The sequence below is a fragment of the Bos indicus genome, chromosome 1 (genome assembly GCF_029378745.1).
Source record: "Bos indicus isolate NIAB-ARS_2022 breed Sahiwal x Tharparkar chromosome 1, NIAB-ARS_B.indTharparkar_mat_pri_1.0, whole genome shotgun sequence".
NCBI classification, from domain to species: Eukaryota; Metazoa; Chordata; class Mammalia; order Artiodactyla; family Bovidae; genus Bos; species Bos indicus.
Genome location: NC_091760.1, coordinates 64,586,619 through 64,611,377, shown reverse-complemented (window position 1 = coordinate 64,611,377; position 24,759 = coordinate 64,586,619). Strand labels below are relative to the sequence as shown.

General features: G+C 38.9%; 1 protein-coding gene across 2 annotated transcripts; it reads right to left on the bottom strand.

Moving 5' to 3' along the window:
- Positions 1–8,506: 8,506 nt before the first annotated feature.
- Positions 8,507–24,361, bottom strand: TEX55 (testis expressed 55). 2 transcript variants are annotated; one of them, XM_070788452.1, is made up of 4 exons: positions 23,205–24,361; positions 22,236–22,382; positions 19,853–19,912; positions 8,507–9,491 (listed from the first exon to the last, which is right to left on the bottom strand). In XM_070788452.1, the coding sequence occupies exons 1-4, from the start codon at positions 24,315–24,317 to the stop codon at positions 9,450–9,452; spliced, it is 1,362 nt and encodes a 453-aa protein (XP_070644553.1). In that variant the 5' UTR covers positions 24,318–24,361; the 3' UTR covers positions 8,507–9,449. The 2 variants fall into 2 exon arrangements, with proteins under 2 accessions (XP_070644553.1, XP_070644548.1); XM_070788447.1 differs by having other exon boundaries at positions 8,508–9,491; positions 19,853–19,915.
- Positions 24,362–24,759: the final 398 nt, after the last annotated feature.

The window sequence follows — 24,759 nt, the reverse complement described above, 5'->3', positions numbered from 1 at the left end:
GCTGAGCCTGATGCTGCCTAAGCCTGCCTCTCTAGGGCCGGAAGTAACAGGAAACTTTCAGCCAGTAGATTTCTGCTGCTCTGGAATGTGTAATTCTGACAGATGGAAGCACCTGGACAGGGTTCATCTCATCACACGTCTGGATTCCTCGTAGGTCTGGGCTTCCTTGAACACACACTCAGGGCTTCTGTTTTGATTTTGATTTGTTTTGTTTTTATTAGTGTGATTTAATCCTTAATTCTGCTCTTGAGCATTAAAAAGGCCTTTTTTGTTGTCCTGACTGTTCAGTCATGCTGGTATACATTTATGTGTCCAGGGTCATGTCTAGTTTCAATTTCTGTAACTTCCAGATGCTATGTCTATGGGGATAAGAATTGCCCAAGGAACGCCACACTGAGTTGGTCCAAAGACTGATAAGGGCCAGGAGACCTGGAAACAAAGAGGTTGAGAGATAGAGAAAGGGCTCAATCAATCATCCCATGTTATCCAATTAATTTCTCCATTCCTTCTCTCCCCTTCCCTTTTTCTTTCCTCCTTTCCTCTGGAGCCACGTGTCATACAATGTCTGAAGAAGATGTTTATTTCAGTGGTTGCATAACACACCATGGATACATGCATCATAGTTTGTTTAGCCTGGTGTGAGTGATGGGTCATGGCACTCATGTTAGGATTTACTCAGTGCCTTAATCGATAGATTTTTGGGGTTCTCGTGGGCCAGGACCATCCTTCTAACAGGTTAAGTTTTGCAGGAACAGACTTGGAGACTGAGTACAGGGTGCAGTATATTTATTAGTGAGTAAATACCCAGGGAAGAGAGAAGGGAGAGGGAAGAAACAAGGTTGGGTGGAGAGGAGGTCCATCTGCCATGCAGGTGGGACAGCCCCAGGAAACTCTGGAGGAAGATGCCCTGTTACAGTCGCTCTGCCTTGGTTCCCTTTATAATCAGTCCTTAGACACAGGTTGCCCTAGGAATGTGGCTTTTTATAGCAAAAGGCTGTCCCTGAAGTGGGTGGGCAGGGGAGGCACGAGCTGTGGTACTCTCAGGAGCTGGGCAGCATGTTCCCCCTCAAAGGTGCCTGCACGGGGCATCTCTGTGTCAATCACATGACTTATTTCTCCTCAGCTCTGCAGGGCCTGGTTCGGGAGAAAATTTTTCACACAGTGGAATTCTATGCAATTGTGATAGGAAAAATGAGGTCACAGAAAACCACTTCATTACATGGAAATATGTTCAGTTATTCAATATTTATTTATATAAATATGTATCAAGAACTTATGAAGTGCCAAATACTTCCTAAGTACTACAAATGAAAAAATCATGTTACAAAATAGTTTGTACAATTCAACATACTTTTTTTTAAAGTATGTATATGTGTAAGTGAATTTAAAAGTTAGAAAGAAAAAGATTAAAAAAAGTTAGAAATTAAATATACCAGGATTTTATATGGATGATGTGATATGAATGACTTCTTGGTAGCTCATATATTTATAAATGATCTATGTTACAGAGAAATATGTAAATTATTAAAAATGTGTTCTTTGGAAATCTTTGTGGTAAAGTAGCAAGGATACAGACAAGGACATATGTTTCCATTTATATCTTAGGCAATGTATGTTCTATTTCTAGGATTCTATGGGGAGAAAACATGAATCTTTTCAAAACAGATTCAGTTCAGTTCAGTTCAGTCACTCAGTCATGTCCAACTCTTGGTGACCCCATGGACTGCAGAACGCCAGGCTTCCCTGTCTATCACCAACTCCCGGACCTTGCTCAGACTCATGTCCATTGAGTCAGTGATGCCATCCAACCATCTCATCCTCTGTCATCCCCTTCTTTTCCCACCTTCAATCTTTCCCAGCATCAGGGTCTTTTCAAATGAGTCAGTTCTTCGCATCAGGTGGCCAAAGTATTGGAGTTTCAGCTTTAGCATCGGTCCTTCCAATCAATATTCAGGACTGATTTCCTTTAGGATGGACTGGTTGGATCTCCTTGCAGTCCAAGGGACTCTCAAGAGTCTTCTCCAACACCACAGTTCAAAAGCATCAATTCTTTGGCGCTCAGCTTTCTTCACAGTCCAACTCTCACATCCATACATGACTACTGGAAAAACCAAATCTTTGACTAGACAGACCTTTGTTGGCAAAGCAATGTCTCTGCTTTTTAATATGCTGTTTTCAGTTCAGTTCAGTTCAGTTGCTCAGTCATGTCCAACTCTTTGCGACCCCATGAATCGCAGCACGCCAGGCCTTCCTGTCCATCACCAACTCCCGGAGTTCACCCAAACCCATGTCCATCGAGTCAGTGATGCCATCCAACCATCTTATCCTCTGTCGTCCCCTTCTCCTCCTGCCCTCAATCTTTCCAAGCATCAGGGTCTTTTCAAATGAGTCAATTCTTCACCTCAGGTGGCCAAAGTATTGGAGTTTCAGCTTCAACATCAGTCCTTCCAAAGAACACCTAGGACTGATTTGCTTTAGGATAGACTGGTTGGATCTCCTTGCAGTCCAAGGGACTCTCAAGAGTCTTCTCCAACACCACAGTTCAAAAGCATCAATTCTTTGGCGCTCAGCTTTCTTCACAGTCCAACTCTCACATCCATACATGACCACAGCAAAAACCATAGCCTTGACTAGATGAACTTTTGTTGGCAAAGTAATGTCTCTGCTTTTTAATATGCTGTCTAGGTTGGTTATAACTTTTCTTCCAAGGAGCAAGCGTCTTTTAATTTCATGGCTGCAGTCATCATTTGAGCCCCCCAAAATAAAGTCTCTCACTGTTTCCATTGTTTCCCCATCTATTTGCCATGAAGTGATGGGACCAGATGCCATGATCTTAGTTTTCTGAATGTTGAGCTTTAAGCCAACTTTTTCACTCTCCTCTTTCACTTTCATCAAGAGGCTCTTTAGTTCCTCTTTGCTTTCTGCCATAAATGTGGTGTCATCTGCATATCTGAGGTTATTGATATTTCTCCCGGCAATCTTGATTCCAGCTTGTGCTTCATCCAGTCCAGCATTTCTCATGATATACTCTGCATATAAATTAAACAAGCAGGGTAACAATATACAGTGTTGACATACTCCTTTTCCTATTTGGAACCAGTCTTTTGTTCCATGTCCAGTTCTAACTGTTGCTTCTTGACCTGCATACAGATTTCTCAGGAGGCAGGTCATGTGGTCTGGTGTTCCCATCTCTTGAAGAATTTTCCACAGTTTGTTGTGATCCACACAGTCAAAAGCTTTGGCATAGTTAATATAGCAGAAATAGATGTTTCGTATGTATGTTGTTATATGATATGGGGTAGATCCAAAAAATTAAATAATAATTACAGCAATATTAATTGGACACATGGAATTTCATTGCATGGATACATTTGATCAATTTGTGGTTGGACAATTCTGAGGTTGGACAATTATCCCCATGTTTTTCTCATAAAAATTTGACACAAATCTCTATGAAATTCTCCATGTTCAGTGTCATGGCTGGAAGCATGGTTTGATTACATGCATGATTTCATTGTGGGGCAGTTTTGGTGAAGACAAGGTGTGGCTCCAGTGGTAGCCAACTAAAATAGAGCATTAAGGTCACAAGAAAGGAGGAGTCCTTTGTTACTCAGGGCATACTCCTCTCCCCTGTACCTCCCGACTCTGAGTCTGGAGCTGTCTGAGGCTCTGCCTGGAGAAATGCCTACAGTTAGTCGCCTCTGTTGGTTTTGAGGTGGGTCAGCTGTCCTGCTTTATTCGTTATTGGGTCCCATCTGATTTCTGTCTCCAGAAATTATAAAAATCTCAGGTTTCTCTCTCTTCTGCTTTGAGTATTAAAATAGACTTACTTCTTTTTGTAAATATTGACTGTAATTTTAAAGGAGTTTCAGGAGGACTGCTTTGGGTATTTAAAAATATTTAAAAACACAGAATTAGGCAGACAACTCAACTCTGCCCTATTGGACTCCTATCTCTTCATAAGAATAAGCCACAGTACCAATGTGTATCTGGTGTCAACTTACTGAAAATTCCCCTAATACTACAAGAAATTAAATAGCCTTTTCAGAGCCTAATAAGGTGCTGGCACACATATTATTTGCCACCTAAAGTAACATAACTCTCTTTGTCTGAGTTTTAGCTTTATAATGTTTCCAGCTAAATAACTGGCATGAAGTTTCAAGCAGAGGTCACAGCCATCGACAACCATACCTGTTCACCTCCCCAGTATACAAAAATATATGTGCACACATGTGAGCACAAAAACACCAACAGACATTATTATACTTCCATACTCACTTCTTATTCACAAGAATAGGTGGTTTACATAGTGTTAACACAAAAGTTGATGACATAACAACAAAAGAAGGTAAGTGGAAGAGATACGGTGAGTAAAACTGAGTCTGATCAGTTCTGACATATACACACCCACGGAAGCATCATGTCAGTCAAGATGGTGAACAACCAACCAATCACTTCTGAAAGTGTCCTCCCTCCTATGCCTTTGTGATCCTTGCTCCTGCCCCCTTTCCCCCCAGATAACAATTGATCTTCTTCCTGCCACTATAGATTAGTTCACATTATCCAGAATTTAAAGTAAATGGAATCATACAGTAAAAAAAGAGAGAAAGAAATAATAGGAAGCTTTATTATGGACAGTATCTCCCAATACATACATATATCAAATCACTACATTGTACACCTTAACCTTATGCAATGTTATTAATATATGTCAATTATATCTCAGTGAGCTGGAAACACACTCACAAACATGAAATAACAGAATGCTAATTTAAAAGAAAATAAAACACATGCAGGAGACCAGAGTAAAACAAGGGAATTCATAAAGAGTGGGGGAAATAGAAGAATAATTCCAGAAGCCTGAGTCTTCCTGTTTCTATTGTGTCTGAGCCTCATAGCTATTCTCCTTCACTTTCATAAAATGGACTTAAAACATTAATCTTCACATTAATTAAAAAAAAGCTTTATGGATATATAATTCATATACTACAAACTTTACTCTTTTGAGGTGTACAATTCAGTGGTTTTAGGACAGTCAGAATTGTGCAACTGTTACCACTACTAATTCTAGAACATTTTCCACACCCACAAAAGAAACCTCCTTCTCATTGCATTCACTCCCCACCACTCCCTCTCCCCTGCCCTGGCAGCCACTTATCTGCTCTCCATCTCTGTGGGTTTGCCTGTTCTGGACATTTCACCTAAATGGGCTCACACACTATGTGGCCTTTTGTTACTGGCTTTCTTTCACTTCACAGAATGCTTTTAAGTTTCATCCAAGTCATAGTCATATATCAATACTTCATTCCTTGTTATTACCAAACAATACTCCATTGTATGTATATATATATATATATATATATATATATATATATATATATTCATTTTTAAAAGTTGTAGTAGAAAACATATGACATTTACTATCTTAACCATTTTTTTTTTCACTTTACAATATTGTATTGGTTTTGCCATACATTGACATGAATCTGCCATGGGTGTACATGTGTTCCCCATCCTGAACCCCCCTCCCATCTCCCTTCCCATCCCATCCCTCTGGGTCAACCCAGTGCACCAGCCCTGAGCTATCTTAACCATTTTTAAGTGTAAGGTTCAGTGGAGTTAAGTATAATATATTCACATTGCTGTGTAACAGATCTCCAGACCTTTTCTATTTTGCAGAACCGAAACTACCTGTGAAACAATCCCCCATTTCCCCTCCCATAGTCCCTAATAAGCACCATCCTACTTTGTCTATATGAATTTGACTATTTTAGATACCTCATAGAAGTAGAATCACACAGTATTTATCCTGTTGTGACTGGCTTATTTCACTTAGCATAATGTCCTCAGTGTTTATCCATGGTGCAGAATGTGTCAGAATTTCATTCCTTCCAAAGCTGAATAACATTTTACTGTATATACAAACCACATTTTTATTTATCCACTCATCTATCAAACATCACATTTAAAAAATCCATTCATCACTTGCTGGGCATTTTTATTGTTTGCACTTTGGGGTTATTATGAACACTGCTATGAATATTCTTGTAAAGTTTTTTTTTTTTAATTTAAAATTTTAACACCGAAAGCATTTCATATTGGGGTATAGCTGATTAAGGGTGGTTTCAGGTGAACAGCAAAGGGACTTAGCCACACATATACATATCTCTATTTTCCCCCAAACCCATCTACCATCTAGGCTGGCACATAGCATTGAGCAGAGTTCCATGTGCTCCACAATATGTCTTTGCTGGGTATCATTTTATGTTCTGTACACGTTTTTAAATGGCCATATATTTTCAGTTGTCTTAGATATATTCCTAAGGGTGGAATTGCTGAGTCAGAGATAATGTTAAAGTTTTTGAAGAATTGCCAAACAGTTTCCCAAAGCAGCTGCTCTATTTTACATTTCCATTAGCAGTCTAACTATTCTAATTTCTCTACAGCTTTGTCAGCACTTGTTATTATCTGTCTATTTGGTTACAGCCATCCCAGTGGATGTGAGGTAACACCTCATTGTGGTTTGGTTTACATTTCCCTAATGACAAATGATGTCACGTTTATTCTTTAAATGGAGGAGGGAAAGGGATGTGCCCCAGAAAAGTGTTCTAGCAGCTTGATTCTCAATTACTGTGAGGAGATGGAGGAACAAGTGAGTGAGGGTCAACAGGATTGCTCAGGGAAGAATCTAATATCAATACTATTGATAATAACATTACTAAAATAATAAGAACTTACATTACCAGGCACTTTTGTAGGTGTTTTTCCATATTATCTCATTCAATAACATTTGAGGCACTCACACTTCATATCTATAGGAATAACTCATCTTTAAGAAGCATTCTTAAGGGATTGATTCCTTTAAGGGAGGTCATACTTACGAACCCTGCTTGTTCTGACACTGAAACTTTTATTCCCATTACATTTTTTTCCCTATGTGTCATGTCCTCTGTTAGTTTTACTCTGAAAAGGCTGGGACTCCTCTTCCTTTTCTAGTGGACAGCCAGCTCCACCCAGAGTCTCACCTTTCACATTTACTCCTGGTCTGGAACTACTTCCTACCACACAGGGACTGAGAACTGAACATACTTTTTGCTGATTGACTCAGGCTCAAGAGAGAGCCTGAGTCACTGAGAGTGAGGCTTGACCTCCATTTTCTCCCTTCTTCTTTCAGTCAAACATATTCAGTCAGGAGCACTGGATACCAAGTGCATCGCCGCTGGTCCACTGCCTCATTGTGAAAGGTCAAAGGACAGCTCTGAAATGCCTCACAGATTGCCCGTGAGAAGGGCTGAAGTGACTGTGGAGGACTAGTTTGAGGTGTTCTGCTTCATGGAACACAGCAAAGTGTTAGGGTTGAAAACCAGTGGACTAAATCCAGTAATTTCAGATGTTACTGATAACATCCAAGTCTTTGATCACTAATAATATCAATAACCTCAGATATGCAGATGACACCACCCTTATGGCACAAAGTGAAGAGGAACTAAAAAGCCTCTTGATGAAAGTGAAAGAGGAGAGTGAAAAAGTTGGCTTAAAGCTCAACATTCAGAAAACTAAGATCATGGCATCCGATCCCATCACTTCATGGCAAATAGATGGGGAAACAGTGGAAACAGTGAGAGACTTTATTTTTGGGGGCTCCAAAATCACTGCAGATGATGACTGCAGCCATGAAATTAAAAGACGCTTGCTTCTTGGAAGGAAAGTTATGACCAACCTAGATAGCATATTCAAAAGCAGAGACATTACTTTGCCAACAAAGGTCCGTCTAGTCAATGCTATGGTTTTTCCTGTGGTCATGTATGGATGTGAGAGTTGGACTGTGAAGAAGGCTGAGAGCCAAAGAATTGATGCTTTATGAACTGTGGTGTTGGAGAAGACTGTTGAGAGTCCCTTGGACTGCAAGGAGATCCAACCAGTCCATTCTGAAGATGATCAGTCCTGGGTATTCATTGGATGGACTGATGCTGAAGCTGAAACTCCAATACTTTGGCCACCTCATGCGAAGAGTTGACTCATTTGAAAGGACCCTGATGCTGGGAGGGGTTGGGGGCAGGAGGAGAAGGGGACAACAGAGGATGAGATGGCTGGATGGCATCACTGACTCGATGGACATGAGTTTGGGTAAACTCTGGGAGTTGGTGATGGACAGGGAAACCCAGCGTGCTGCTATTCGTGGGGTCGCAAAGAGTCGGACATGACTGAGAGACTGAACTGAACTGAACTGAATATTGTTGATCCTTTGATATTTGGGTCAATGTTGTTCTACCCGCTGATTAATTATATCTTAGTTATGTCTCTCAAAGTTTTCCCACAGGTTCACTGTAAGTTTATCAGCTTTCACCTAGTTTTGCCAGCCTGTAGTCAACAGAAAGACTGCTTATCTGCCTGGAGAACATTTATTGAGTCTGGGCACAGGCACATTTTATGGACAATTGAAGGAAAAACAAAAGAAACTTTGAAGTTCTAAGCATAGATTTTTAAAAATATAATTGTTAGACATAAAATTCACGTATAAAAAAGGGATTTGTGCATGACTATTCAAACAGGAGCTTAATTCATTGTAATACACCACATAATTACACCAAGTCACCAGGGAAACAATATGAACAATTTAGTCTGCTTTAATGCTCAAACAGAAATGAAATGAAATTTTCAGACAATAGTAGTATCATATGATCATCTCAGTTATGATTGCTGGGTGCTCTCAGGCTATGTAGACCTCGTTAAGGTTTTTAGCTTTTAAATACCAGTTTGACTGGTTGCACATTCCACACAATGTAGACACTCTTCAGAGGATAAAGGTAATAAGGAAGTGACATTCTGCCTCTCTCACAGGTGTGTACAGAGTAGTACAACATGTTTGAGTTTTGCTGTAGGTTAAAAATCAGAAGAAGACTATCCCAAGGAATAGATTAAATTGTATCCACTAATGTCATACCGTGGCAGGGTCAAAGGGGAAAATAGTAAACATATCTTGGAGGTATTAAGAAACAAGAAAAGAGATCTTACACCAATTATCTCCTAAAAGTACTGTTAAAAATTATTTTCTGCACATTTTCTGATTGAAAATTCTATAAACAGCTTTGAGACATGATGGATTTGTATGCTTTTGGGAACTGCATATAAACTGCTAATATTCTTTTCTTTATCCTCTTTGGGATCCGTGAACATGTTTCTGTTCAGTGCTTTGGAGGAATGAGTATTGAAATATCAATGCACGGAGAAGTATACATGTATATGTTTTGTATGATTAACCAGAAGTATCTGTAACTGTTCTATGAATTTTACAAAGGTACTCAGCAGATTTTTACTTAAAAAATAAAAACATATTTAGGCACAGTCACTACCAATGACCATTCAAAAATGATTTTTCAGAGTGGGCAACAGAACATGGTGTTGACACTGATGGTTGTAAACAATGTTTAGGAGAGATTCATTCTTTGTTAAGCTTCACTTTTCTTCCTGTTTTGTATCATTTCCTGTACCTGAGGAGAATGAAAAAAAATTTTTTTTCCACTTGAAGTTTTGATCTACTTGGTACTATCATATCTTGTAGGGTTAAAATATATAGAAAATCAAAATATAGACGTCCTTACACTGACTTGGTACAAATAATTTAGATTTTGATAACTCAAGGAGAACCACTAAAAGTATAATATTAAGAAGATTATTAGGGTTGTGACCTTTTTCTGTACGATACTGTAAATACATAGCATATACATTAGTCAAAACCTATAACGTATAACACAAAGAGTGAAAGCCATTGAGTTGTGTCTAACTGTTTGCAACCCCATGGGCTATACAGTCCATGGAATTCTCTAGGCCAGAATACTGGAGTGGGTAACCCTTCCCTCCTCTAGGGGATCTTTCCAACCCAGGGATTGAACCCAGATCTCCCACATGGCAGGCAGATTCTTTACTGGCTGAGCCACCAGGGAAGCCCAAGAATACTGGAGTGGGTAGCCTATCCCTTCTCCAGCAGATCTTCCCAACCCAGGAATCGAAGGGAGGTCTCCTGCATTGCAGGCAGGTTCTTTACCAACTGAGCTACCAGGGAAGCCCATACACAAAGAAACTTTATGTAAATCATGAACTTTAGTTAATAATAATGTATCAAACTGGCTGACCAATTGTAACAAATGTACCATAATAATGCAGAATGTTAATAATAGAGGAAATGGGGGGAGCAGATGGGAGTAAGTGGGAACTCACTGTACATTCAGCTTAATTTTTCTGTAATGTAAAACTATTCTAAAAAGTAAAACATATTAATTAAAAAAAATCACCTCAGTGTAAAACCAAAAAACAAACTGAGTATAACTTCTAAATAGAAAAATGGAACAATAAAGGAAGACGAAAAGTAGAGGAAAAGAAACAAAACAGGTGGGACAAGTAGTATAGATTCAAACCCCAATATATCTTTAACAACATCAAATATAAAAGGACTACTCTAATTAAAAGCTTTCCAGATTTGAATAATTATAAAAATTATAATATATGTAATTAATATTTATAAGAAAGATGTCTAAAACATAAGGACAGAGAAAAGTTAAGAGTCATAAAGATGGAAAATATATACCATTTAAACACTGAGTAAAATAAATCTGGTGTAGCTATAACAATATTGAAAAGAGTAGTTAGAGTTCATGTTATACTTCTTAATGATCAAAAATTCAATTTACCAGAAAAATATAAGAATCTAAATTTATAAGTACCTAATAACATAGCCTCAATTACATATATACAGCATAAATTGACAATAATATTGGAAAACTTGAATAACATGTTTAACAAACCTGATCCAATGGATATATTTAGACACTTCTCAATAACTGAAGAATAAATATTTTTTCAATCCCAATTAATTCATTCACAGCAATTAACTATATGCTGTATCATAAAGCAAGTAAATACATTTCAAAGACTTAAAATCTTGTTCTATGAGTAAAGTGCAATCAACTTTGAAATCAATAACCAAAGGGCAACAAGAAACCAAAATTAGGTATTAATATAACGCGACTGAGCAACTGATCTGATCTGATCTGATAAAAAATCTACTGTCCAAAAATCCATATGTTGCAGAATAAATCATAAAGAAAATTAGAAACTATTTTGAACTACATAAAGTAAAAATACCACACACTTATCTATGTGATAAAACCATAAGAGTATATATTATATATTAATAATATATAGTTTACTATATGAAGATCTGCTTCCTATATGCAAGAAGAAACACTAAAAAAATGAATTCTTCAAATAACACCTGTGTACTGTAGACAAAATACAAACCCCCATCCAAAAGAAAAAACCTGCAAACTGAAACAAAACATAAAGTCTAACAACTACATGAAGGTTCTGGACACTAAGCAAATACAGGTAGGTTTTGAAAAGGAGTCTAAACTTAGAGCAAGTGATCAACATGGAATGGATTCCTCAGTTTTCATAATTTTGACCCAATGACAATCATGACCCACAGACACAGCTGTGGCTGCACTAGAATACCTCAAACTCTGATAGAAAACCCATTGCTTTTCTGGAGGGAAAAATCACAGAAAGTGGCCTGGTCAAATGTCAGATGCTGAAGAGTGAGGGGGAATCCTCAAAGAGGGAAGGTCTGTGCATGAACTCTGCACACGCCTTAGGTTGCCTTCTGAATCATGCATTCGTAGGTCAGATTCAAACTAGCAGTAGCAAAAAGAAGTGACCACAGAAGGCAAGAGACAGTGCTCACAGTTCAAATCTAACCATGTTAACAGCCAGTTAAACAAAAACAAGCACATCATCACTTGTCAGAAGAATATGACAGAACACAGTCTGCACGGCACAAGATTTATGATGTTCAAGATGCAATCGAAATTATCCTAGTTACAGAAAACCTAGAGAATGCAATTCATTTTAAATGGAAAAGACAACCTTTACTTCTTCCTTTCTGATTTGGAAGGCGTTTACTTTTTTTATTTAAAGTAGTTATTTATGCCTAATTGCTCTGGCTAGGACTTCCAGTGCAAGGAGCACATAGACAGTAAATATACCATTCCCTACTTTTGCATATATTTGAAATGCTCAATAGTTGAAGAAAATTTACAGACAAACAGCATAAAAATAACATCCAGAACATATTGTGTTCCTTGAAGAAGAAGAAAGTGGGTAAGGGGGGAGAAATAGAAACAGTATTTGAAAAAATGCTGGCTGCAAAAAATTTCAAAATAGATGAAAAGCATTAAAACCCAAAGGTCTGGAACTCCTATTTCCTCTAAGACCAGATTTCCCTCTTGTTCAAAACAACTTAAAAAATGAACAACATATAAGAAACAATGGTTTTCAAGATGTTCGCAACAAAGGACAGTGCTCTGTGAGAGTCAGGAAAGAAATGAAGTGAGCCTTATGAGTGCTCTATCTTATTGTCTTCAGAAAGCTTCCTGGCCTCATGGCCAGGAAAGTGAACCCAAGAAGACCTCGGCAGACCCCTAAGTTGTGCAGATGGAGCTGAGATCCTGAAGAAAGCATGGTAGCTATAGTTCACAGGATAGAGTGCCAGAGAGGAGAGAACTGCACAGAAAGAACTCTGGAATCTGCAGAAGTTCCCCTTGAAATAATCCCCTGAGTGTGGATCAGTACATGTGTGTGAGGAAACTCCCTGAGGCCATGGACAGAACCAAGCCAAGGATATTGCCTATTATCACCAACTGGAAAACCTAGCGTGATTCATGGGGCACTGGGTAGAGTACTCACAAGGGTCTTGCCTCAGGAGTAGGGAATACTTAGTCCAAGATGAACACTGTTTTGCCTCACTCAAAAAAATATCTTGAAAGCAAAGCTGGAAAGGATCAGATTGTTTCCAACTAAATCAGCTGGGTCGCCAAATAAAGTCCAAGAATATTTACATGAATGCCAAAAAAAAAAAAAAAATCCAGTACCTACTAAGGTAACATTTATAATATATTGCACCAGTCAAAAATTACCAGGCACGAAAGTGACAATGTGAAAGTGTTAGTTGCTCAGTCATGTCTGACTCTTTATGACCCCAATGACTATAGCCTACCAGGCTTCTCTGTCCATGGGATTTTCCAGGCAAGAAAACTGGAGTGGGTTGCCATTCCCTTTTCCAGGCAATCTTTCCAACCCAGGGATCAAACCTGGGTCTCCTGCATTGAGGCAGATTTTTTACCATCTGAGACTCAAGGACACCTACTTATAGCAATGTTATATGTCAATTATATCTCAATAAAAAAATTACCAGGCATAAAAACAAGCAGCAAAACCAATTATTATAACTATACTCTCTATGTTAAAAAAGTTAAGATATTGACACTATAGAAAAGATAAAAACTAAATTGGGGATGAAAAGTGTACTGTAGATACTACACAACGAAAGATCAATACCCTTGAAGACAGCAATAGAAAATTGATATATGGAAAGGGAAAAAAAGAGTTAAAAAACATTAACAGAATTAGGAAATTGTGAGACAACTTCAACTGCCCCCATATATATGTAATTGGAGCTTCTAGAGGACAGGGATGGGATAGATAAGTGTTTGAAGAAACAGTGGCTGCCAAATTTCCAAATACGTGAATGTTCACCACAGCATTACTCATAACGACCAAAAAAAAAAAAAAAGGAAACAATTAAACGTCTAATTCAGAATACAGAATACAAAAACGAAAAGGAATGAATAATATGCACAAGATGAAAGAATCCCAGAAATATAAGTTCAGTTCAGTCTCTCAGTCATGTCTGACTCTTTGTGACCCCATGGACTATGCCAGGCCTCCCTGTCCATTACCAATCACCGGAGTTTACTCAAACTCATGTCCATTGAGTCGGTGATGTCATCCAACCATCTTATCCTCTGTCGTCCCCTTCTCCTCCCATCTTCAATCTTTCCCAGCATCAGAGTCTTTTCAAATGATTCTGCTCTTTGCATCAGGTGTCCAAAGTATTGGAATTTCAGCTTCAGTATCAGTCTTTCCAGTGAATATTCAGGACTGATTACCTTTAGGATTGACTGGTTGGATCTCCTGGCACTCCAAGGGACTCTCAAGAGTCTTCTCCGACACCACAGTTCAAAAGCATCAATTCTTTGGCACTCAGCTTTCTTTATAGTAAAACTCTCACATCCATATGTGACTACTGGAAAAGCCATTGCTTTGACTAGATGGACCTTTGTTGGGAAAGTAATGTCTCTGCTTTTTAATATGCTGTCTAGGTTGGTCATAACTTTCCTTCCAAGGAGTAAGGTCTTTTAATTTCATGGCTGCAGTCACCATTTGCAGTGATTTGGGAGCCCTCCCAAATAAAGTCAGCACTGTTTCCACTGTTTCCCCATCTATTTGCCATGAAGTCATGGGACCAGATGCCATGATCTTAGTTTTCTGAATGTTGAGTTTTAAGCCAACTTTTTTACTCTCCTCTTTCACTTTCATCAAGAGGCTCTTTAGTTCTTCTTCACTTTCTGCCATAAGGGTAGTGTCATCTGCATATCTGAGGTTATTGATATTTCTCCCAGCAATCTTATTCCAGCTTGTGCTTCATCCAGCCCAGAGTTTCTCATGATGTACTCTGCATGTAAGTTAAACAAGCAGGGTGACAACATACAGCCTTGATGTACTCTTTTCCCAATTTGGAACCAGTCTGTTGTTCCATGTCCAGTTCTAACTGTTGCTTCCTGACCTGCATACAGATTTCTCAAGAGGCAGGTCAGGTGGTCTGGTATTCCCATCTCTTTCAGGATTTTCCATAGTTTGTCATGATCCACACAGTCAAAGGCTTTGGCACAGTCAATAAAGCAGAAATAGATGTTTTTCTGGAACTCTTTCACTTTTTTGATGATCCAATGGATGTTGGCAATTTGATCTCTGGCTCCTCTGCCTTTTCTAAATCCAGCTTGAACATCTGGAAGTTCACAGTTCATGTATTGTTGAAGCCTGGCTTGGAGAATTTTGAGCATTACTTTGCTAGCATGGGAGATGAGTGCAATTGTGCAGTAGTTTGAGCATTCTTTGGCATTGCCTTTCTTTCAGATTGGAATGAAAACTGACCTTTTCCAGTCTGGCGGCCACCAGTAAATTTTCCAAATTTGCTGGTATATTGGGTGCAGCACTTTCACAGCATCATCTTTTAGGATTTGAAATAGCTTAGCTGGAATTCCGTCACCTCCACTAGGTTTGTTCGTAGTGATGTTTCCTAAGGCCCACTTGACTTCATATTCCAGGATGCGTGGCTCTAGGTGAGAGATCACACCATCTCTCTCTAGGTGAGAAATCACACCATCGTGATTATCTGGGTCATGAAGATCTTTTTTGTACAGTTCTTCTGTGTCTTCTTGCCACCTCTTCTTAATATCTTCTGCTTCTGTTTGGTCCATACCATTTCTGTCCTTTATTGAGCCCATCTTTGCATGAAAATTTCCCTTGGTATCTCTAATTTTCTTGAAGAGATCTCTAGTCTTTCCCATTCTATTGTTTTCCTCTATTTCTTTGCACTGACCACTAAGGAAGTCTTTCTTATCGCTCCTTGTTATTCTTTGGAACTCTGCATTCAAATGGGTATGTCTTTCCTTTTCTCCTTTGCCTTTTGCTTCTCTTCTTTTCATAGCTATTTGTAAGGCCTCCTCAGACAACCATTTTGCCTTTTTGCATTTCTTTTTCTTGGGGATAGTCTTGATCATTGCCTCCTGTACAACATCACAAACCTCTGTCCATAGTTCTTCTGGCACTCTATCAGATCTAATCCCTTGAATCTCTTTGTCACTTCCACTGTATAATCATAAGGGATTTGATTTATGTCATACCTGAATGGTCTAGTGGTTTTCCCTACTTTCTTTAAGTCTGAATTTGCCAATAAGGAGTTCATGATCTGAGCCACAGTCAGCTCCCTCAGTCAGCTCAAAAGAAGCTGGCCTGCAAATAGTATCATTATCAGGTTCCATTTATATAAAATCCATAGAGTCAAGCTAATCTAGAAGTTGGAATAGTGGTTATTTTCTGGAAAAGAAAGTGTAGTGATTGGAAAATGGTCACCATGTGGGATTCTGAGGAGATGAGAACTTTCAGTCTTTTGACCTGAGTGGTGATTTCCTGGCTCTGTTGAAGTAGTGACAGACAAGTTGTGCAGATTTGATCCCTGTAATTTTCTGTATGTATGCTTGAAAAGTTTTAAAAATGAAAATATATTTTCCCATATTACCAGGAAAAGGAAGAAAAATCATATGATCATCTCAATAGATATAGAAAAATAATTTGATAAAATTTAATAATTCATGGCAAAACTTCTCAGAAAACAGACTATAAAGGGAACTGCCCTAATATTATTAGTAGCATTTATTAAGCACAATAAACACTATAATTAATGGTTAAATAAGCATTTTTTTTTTCTCTTAAGGTTGAGTGCCAGCAAGGTAAACCACTTGTAGCTACTTCTATTCAACATTAATTCTGCGGGATATTCCTAATCAGTGTTCTTTATCAGTCAGGATTCCAACAGGAAACCGTACTTTCAAAACAGAAAAATTCAAAGAGGTTTATTCAAAAAAAGTACTGCTTTTAAAGAAGTAGGCATTAGGTAGTCACAGGAGATAATGCAATAATCCAAAGCTAGGAAACACTGAACTTTGAGACTGAAAGTCAAGAGGAGGGAACATTACTCTAATTCAGGAGAAAAGAGCTGTATAAAGTAAGATGCTTTAAGAGAATCAATGACTTCCAGAAAACTCAGGACAGATAGATCATGGAGAAAAGGACAGGGGAATAAATCTGATCTCATCCTCTTTCCTCTTTCCCATCTTTCTCCAGGGTTTCCTGTTGGCTTAACCCACTGTGAATCAAAAGGAATGAGAGCCTATTGATCTAGTCCATGCAGATTAGCTTCTCTGCAGCATAAAGAAGAGATGAAGGTAGATCTGAGGGGGTTATAAGACATGCAGTAAGACAGAAAGAAAGAAAAGGATAGGGATTGGAAAGGTTAAATATGATATGATTGTATATGCTGGAATACCCAAAATATCTACAAGTGCTTGATTAGAAATATTGAGTTTAACTAGGTTGCTGCAAATAAGATCAACAAAAATTAGTTACACATCTATATGTCAGAAATTAGAACCTGAAGTTTTAAAAGTTTCTATTTATAACAGCATCAAAATTATAAAATACCTATGAATAAATCCATCAAAAGATATGTAAAATCTTTATGCAAATAATAATGATACTGGAAGAAATTAAAGACCTAGATAAATGGAGAGGATAAAGCTTATTGTTCAAGCTGGTATTCAATACTTCTCCCCAAATTGATCAACAGAGCCAAAGCAATCTCCCCACAAAATCCCATCAGTGTGTGCTAGTGTGTGCGCGCGCGCGTGTGTGTGTGTGTGTGTAACTTGACAAATAATTCTAAATGCTGAAAAGGAAATGCACACACCTAAGAACAACCAAGATACTTTAAAAGAAGAATAAGATGGGAGGACCTGCTCTGGTAGATATTAAGACTTATTATGGGGCATTCTAACTAAGAGATTCTTGTAGTGGAGCAAGGATCAACAAATATACGACAGGAGTCAAATAAAAAAACAGCGTGGAAAGTACTGTCTTTTCCTATAAGGTGCTTGGTCAATTGGATGTCTGCTTGAAAGAAAATAAAGCTTGACCTCACTTCACATCCTACACAAAATCAATGTGAAAAGCAAAACAAAACCAAACCTATAAAAAAGATGGGTTTGTGTTATCTTCTACAAGATAATACAGGGACTAAGGTGAGGAGCTTGGGCTAAGGAGACACTTATAATATAGGATACCAGAAGTAATAAAATAAATTTGAATATATAAAAATTAAAAATTCCTGTTCATGAAAAGATATCTTTAAGAGATAAAACAGGAAGGCAAAGAGTCGAAGAAGATACATGTAACAAATACATCAACAAAGAGTTCACAACCAGAACATATAGAAAACTGTTACAAATGACTTAAAAATACAATATAATAGAAAAGAAATATTTCCAAATGGCCAATAAACAAATGAAAAAGTATGCAACTGCTTTAGTACTCAGGATAAATAAGTTTAACCTGAAATGATTTATTACTGTTCATCCATTAAAAAGGCTAATGCTGAAAAGATTGGTAATATTGTTGGGTGTAAGTGGTAAGGATGTAAGACAACCAAAACTCTAATGCACACTGCTAGTGGGAGTGTAAATTGGTGAAATTTCCTTGGAAGATCATTTGATGTAATCTATTAGAGCTGAGCTACACATACTTTAGAAGCCAGCATTCTCTCTTGTGGGTATGTATCCAAGAGATATGTGTATTTATGTGTACCAAGAGACATGCGCATGAAAATTCCTAGGAAAAAGCTTTGTAATAGGTTATCCTGAAGGTCCATGTCTATCACAGAATGAATAAACTGTGGCATTTCAAATGAGGAAAGCTATATAGCAATGAAAATAGATGAACTACAGCCATACCCAATAGCATGGATTAATTTCACAGACATAGTTCTGAGTAAAAGAGTGAACAAATGAATCTCTACTACATGGTTCCCTTTTTATAAAGTTTAAAAGGTTGACAAGTCTACACGGATACAGAGAACAAACTAGTGGTTACCAGCGTGGGGGCAGGGGGCAAATAATTGGGTGTAAGACAGGCTCAAGCATGTATTGTACAACATGGGGAACACAGACAATATTTTGTAATAACTGTAAATGGAAAGTAAGCTTTAAAAATTGCATAAAAATTTAAAACTAAAAATATTTTTAAGTCTAAAAAATAAAGCAGTTTGGTTCTAGAAGTCATGTTCTCAACTACTAAATAAAATAAAAATTTCAAAAATCTGACAAGTCTAAACAAAAGTGTTTTATGATTCATGTTTCATGGCAAAATTAAAAAGAAAAGTGAGAATGTCATTACCATAAAAGTCAGAATAATAGTCCCTTTGTGGGAAGTGATAACCTTGAGGAAACCGAAGGGGACTTCTCAGATGCTGACAATGTTTATTTATTTATTTTTTAATTAAAATAGAGTTTATTAGCTTTTCTTTTAATATAAACATGAGGAAGAAAAACCACATAAGTTGTAGCATTCTTTTCAAAATAAAACTGCAATCAATACTTGAATCTCCAAGCTCCATAAACAATATTTTTTGAGGTGGTAGATTGTAATATTTTTATATCCATTATTTATCATTTATGTCTCTGTCCTTTAAAAATGATGGAACCTGTGGTACTCAATATAATATGAAGCCTTGCTATAAAGAGAGAAAGTATTTCTGGCCGAGAAATGCTTTGTTTACAGGCAAAATTCCTAGGATTACATTTGAGAAGGTAGGAGGAGAAAGATTTTACATAGTTGAGAACACTTTTTTTTTTTAATGTTTCAAGGTTAGGTGACATCATTACCAATTTCCTAGAAGACTGACTGCTGGACCTCCCTGTCTTTTAATGGGCTTCCTGGTGGCTAAGTGGTACCCTGTGTTAAAAAGCCTGAGGTAAGGGTTCTTAAGATTTATCTTTCCTCAAATAACAGAACACACCTACAGCCAGGTCAACACACAGGATAGAAAATCTGTTTCATATCACTTACTTTCCTATTCCTGCTGCTGCTGCTAAGTCGCTTCAGTCGTGTCCGACTCTGTGCGACCCCATAGACGGCAGCCCACCAGGCTCCCCTGTCCCTGGGATTCTCCAGGCAAGAACACTGGAGTGGGCTGCCGTTTCCTTCTCCCTGACAACATTTAGTTTTTTTTTTTTTTAACCTGAATGGCAGTTACAGATATGCTCTCTTCATGGTCATTGACTGAGTTGCACACGTTTTGTACACTTGTATGTGTGCTATATTTTATAATAAAAAAATTCCATACCTGGCACAGCATAAAATTCAGGGGATCCTCTGGCTTTTCATAGACTAAGTTTTCAGTGATCTGCTGAGAGAGAGAAAGATATTACATTATGGTTCTGAACTAAACTTATGTGGTCAGGTTATACTTCCTTATTACTGATATGTTTAGGTAAATTAAGGTAAAATGTGGGTGAATAAAGATTTAGTAATAAATAGCAGTGGATATCTTTCTAGTTTCTAAGTTCCACCTCATGTGAAGAGTTGACTCATTGGAAAAGACTCTGATGTTGGGAGGGATTGGGGGCAGGAGGAGAAGGGGATGACAGAGGATGAGACAGCTGGATGGCATCACCGACTCAATGGACGTGAATCTGAGTGAACTCCGGAAGTTGGTGATAGACAGAGAGGCCTGGCGTGCTGCAATTCATGGGGTCGCAAAGAGTCGGACACGACTGAGCGACTGAACTGAACTGAACTGAAGATCAAAGAGGTAGTGAGAAGGTTTTGGAGGAAGTTTTTATTTTGAGAATTTTGATTTTGCCAGGCTGAGAAATCAATAAATAATTTACTTCAAAGAACAGTCAAAGAAACTTTTCCAAGTAAAAATTTTAAAACACTATGATTTTTACAAGAAACTTCCTAAGGCATTTGATTCTAAAAGTTTAAAATGATGTTCTGTGTTTGTAATAATAAATGAGAAAGCATATCAAAGACTTCAGAGACTCACTTTCATATGTTTTGTTGCTGTTGAATAACAAAAATTATTTATAAAGTAAACAGAATTCTCATTTGCAGGGAATAACAATAGGGCAAATTTCTGGTATAAAGTATTCTGATCTGTTTAATGCATGCATGCTCATTAATCATTTTACATATATTTCTACTGAACACATTTATAACTAGTTTTTCTTATAACAATGTTCAATGCATAAACACTGTTTTTTCTTGACAGATGAAGAAAATTGCTTACAGAATGATTAAAATTCTACTTTCTAGGGCTTCTGTCCTTCAGTTTAACAATTAGTAGTTCTTTGTTAAAGCCAGAAAGCCCAGCAGTTAGCATTCTCCCACAAAAGGACATTTTAAAGAAAGAAAGGGCATAGAATAACATTAATAAAGTAAATATCACTTATCCCTGTTATAAGAGGACACTGAGATTCACAGAAATTAGATAATCTCTTTCAAATTACAAAGAGGAGAAGGAGCAAATTGAGCTTGGAGACTTGGGCTAATAGATTATAAAATTTGTGCACTTTCCTCTACATCCTACTTCTTTAAACTTAAATACTTCCAGCTTAAATGTTTTCATTTGAGGTGGGCCATTCAGTGCCTGATGAACTATGGAATGAGGTTCGTGACATTGTACAGGAGACAGGGATCAAGACCATTCCCATAGAAAAGAAATGCAAAAAAGCAAAATGGCTGTCTGGGGAGGCCTTACAAGTAGCTGTGAAAAGAAGAGAAGTGAAAAGCAAAGGAGAAAAGGAAAGATATAAACATTTGAATGCATAGGTCCAAAGAATAGCAAGAAGAGATAAGAAAGCCTTCTTCAGCGATCAATGCAAAGAAATAGAGGAAAACAACAGAATGGAAAAGACTAGAGATCTCTTCAAGAAAAATAGAGATACCACGGGAACATTTCATGCAAAAATGGGCTCGATAAAGGACAAAAATGGTATGGACCTAACAGAAGCAGAAGATATTAAGAAGAGATGGCAAGAATACACAGAAGAACTGTACAAAAAAGATCTTCACGACCCAGATAATCATGATGATGTGATCACTGACCTAGAGCCAGACATCCTGGAATGTGAAGTCAAGTGGGCCTTAGAAAGCATCACTACGAACAAAGCTAGTGGAGGTGATAGAATTCCAGTTGAGCTCTTTCAAATCCTGAAAGATGATGCTGTGAAAGTGCTGCACTCAATATGTCAGCAAATTTGGAAAATTCAGCAGTGGCCACAGGACTGGAAAAGGTCAGTTTTCATTCCAATCCCAAAGAAAGGCAATGCCAAAGAATGCTCAAACTACCACACAATTGCACTCATCTCACACGCTAGTAAAGTAATGCTCAAAATTCTCCAAGCCAGGCTTCAGCAATATGTGAACCGTGAACTTCCTGATGTTCAAGCTGGTTTTAGAAAAGGCAGAGGAACCAGAGATCAAATTGCCAACATCCGCTGGATCATGGAAAAAGCAAGAGAGTTCCAGAAAAACATCTCTTACTGCTTTATTGACTATGCCAAAGCCTTTGACAGTGTGGATCACAATAAACTGTGGAAAATTCTGAAACAGATGGGAATACCAGAACACCTGATCTGCCTTTTAAGAGCCAGGTCAGTGTTTGTCTTTTATATTATAATTACTTTAAAACTCACATTTTAAAAAGAGATTGAGAGGTTTACCTGGAATATTTGCAGAATGTGGTGTTTCTCCATGTATCGAAGTGAAACTTGATAAGGATCTTCATATACTATAGGAGGAAATCGCCTCTTATAAGGTTGACTGTATGCATCAGAAATCCTTCTTTCCTGGTATGATGAAAAATCATCCTAAAATGGAAATATCCCCCAAGAAAGTCTTTAATGAATAGAAAATTCCCAGGAAGTTTTGTTACTGTTGATGTTATCAGTGGAATTTGGTATTGACAGGATCTGAACTCTACAAACTATAGACCTTGTGAGAGATCTGGCTGATCCTCCAGGCAATGTAATGTACCTCAGGTCTTGAGAGATGCCTTAGACATAGCCAGTCTACTTTTCCCTTCACAGAGATATCCAATGGACTCCAAATTCCTTTCCTGTGGCAGAAGCTCAGAGAGGGGACGGAGAAGGCAATGGCACCCCACTCCAGTACTCTTGCCTGGAAAATCCCATGGATGGAGGAGCCTGGTAGACTGCAGTCCATGGGGTCGTGAAGAGTTGGACACGACTGAGCGATGTGACTTTCACTTTTCACTTTCATGCATTGGAGAAGGAAATGGCAACCCACTCCAGTGTTCTTGCCTGGAGAATCCCAGGGACGGGGGGAGCCTGGTTGGCTGCCGTCTATGGGGTCGCACAGAGTCGGACATGACTGAAGCGACTTAGCAGCAGCAGCAGCAGAGAGGGGAAATGAATTAGTTTCCCAGGGTTAGCAGCAGAACCAGGACTTGAAACCCAGGATTCCTGCATCCTGGTTCATTGATCCTGCCTGAATGGTCTACTTCGGGTAGCTGAGAAGGCAACCCATCTCGTTATCTCCCACCCTACTCCTACCTTCCTGAATCCTATGGGTTACACATAGCACAGCATGTGCCCTCTGCCCGCATTCTCCCAGAACCCTGGCTTGATCTCCAACCTCCCAGGTGGGTATCAAATGTCCTTATAACCTACAGGCTCGACTTCCGTGGGTTGAGGTTTTTCTCGACTGATGATATAGTCCAGTTTAGATGAAATGGAGGGAAACTTTTCAGAGTAGGCCTGTTCTTTTGTTTGGAAAGTACTGTTATCAAATGGCATGAAGACTCGCAGGTCAGCTACACTTTCAGTGTCACTTTCAATGGAAGTATTAGATACGCTGGCATCTGTCTGGCTAGGCTCAAATTTGCAGGGTTGCACTTTGAAGTCATCCTCTTCCTCTTCCTTGCCATAGCCAAGCTGTCTGAATACTTCGTCATTAGACTGTTCTCTGTAGTCAAACAGGTTGTCTTCTGTGTAATCATCCTCTTCATCCAATAAGTCATCAGTCTGGTCAGATTCACCACCAGCCTTGTCAGAGTCAGTCTCAGGGTGTTCAGCTGGTTTAGTAGTCTGGTCATGCACTTTGAGGTGAGTCTTTGAAGCTCTTTTGTGGTCAACTTGGTCAGATGATCTCTGATCAATTTGTTCATAAGTTTTTTTCTCAATCAGGCCGGACAATCTACTTTCGATCTGTTGAGCCGTTCTTTGGTCACCTGGTCGGGGCATTCTGTGATCACTCCGCCCATGGGCTCTTTGTAAAGATGGCACAGATGGCTTTTGGTCAAACTGTTCAGAAGCTATTCTCTCAGCTAGGCTGGACGTTCTCTGTTCAGTTTGCTCATAAGTACCTTGTTCAGGCAGAGCAGACATCTGGTTGTCAGTGTGTTCAGACCTGACACCATCAGCTTGGCTAGATGCCTTGCTGTCCATCTCTTCTGACATCCTCTGATCAGCCTGGTCAGATGTTCTACCACTGGCAAAATTATCATGGTCAGATGCTCTGAGGTCAGCCTGATCAGATGTTCTTTCTCCCATGTGTTCATCTACTTTGTGGTCAGCTCGATTAACTATGTTGGGTTCAGCCAGGCCAGACACCATTTGGGCAGTCTGGTCGGCTGCTCTGTCATCAGTCCAGTCATCTGCCTCCACTTCATACTGGTTCTGCCTGCTGTCTTCCTGGCCATCTGTGTGTCTGTCATCTGGGGTCTTGGCTGGTCTTTGGATTTCCGAGGATTCGGTGGGAGCTTCTTCTGGAGGCTTTTCCATTTTCTGCCTGGTACCCGACTGGTCTAGATTGCCAGACTGTGGGTGGGGCCGGACCTGGGTCGTCTAGGCAACCATCAGAGCGTATGTGAGTGATAACAATGGCCATGGGCTTTATTCCGGGCCTCCGCGCTGGTTCTTCCAGGCATGCTGGCGAATGCTAGTGAGTGTCAGGCAGTGAGCGGGACTTCCTGCGGCTGCCTGGGGACCAGCTGCCTCTGGGTGCTCAGCGTGGATGCGAGCTCAAGATGCGAGCTTAGCTCACCTTCTCCCAAGAAGAGGGGATGACTACAGGCTGGTGTCGCCACCACCCCGTGAGCAGGCCTCAGGGCTCTGTGAAATGGTGCCTTAGAGCGCTCCCCTCCTTGTTTTTTTCTTGCAGAGGCCCAGAGCGTTGTGTGTGAAATAGGATCCTACAGGTATCGCTGGAATCAACAGAACACGC

Excerpts from the sequence above, each read along its gene's own strand:
- TEX55 (XM_070788447.1), bottom strand. The coding sequence starts at position 24,317 with ATGGAAAAGCCTCCAGAAGAAGCTCCCACCGAATCCTCGGAAATCCAA. Across the intron at positions 22,383-23,204 it reads AACCCACGGAAGTCGAGCCT|GATGATTTTTCATCATACCA; the intron begins GTAGGTTATAAG and ends TTTCCATTTTAG. Across the intron at positions 19,916-22,235 it reads ACATTCTGCAAATATTCCAG|CAGATCACTGAAAACTTAGT; the intron begins GTAAACCTCTCA and ends TCTCTCTCTCAG.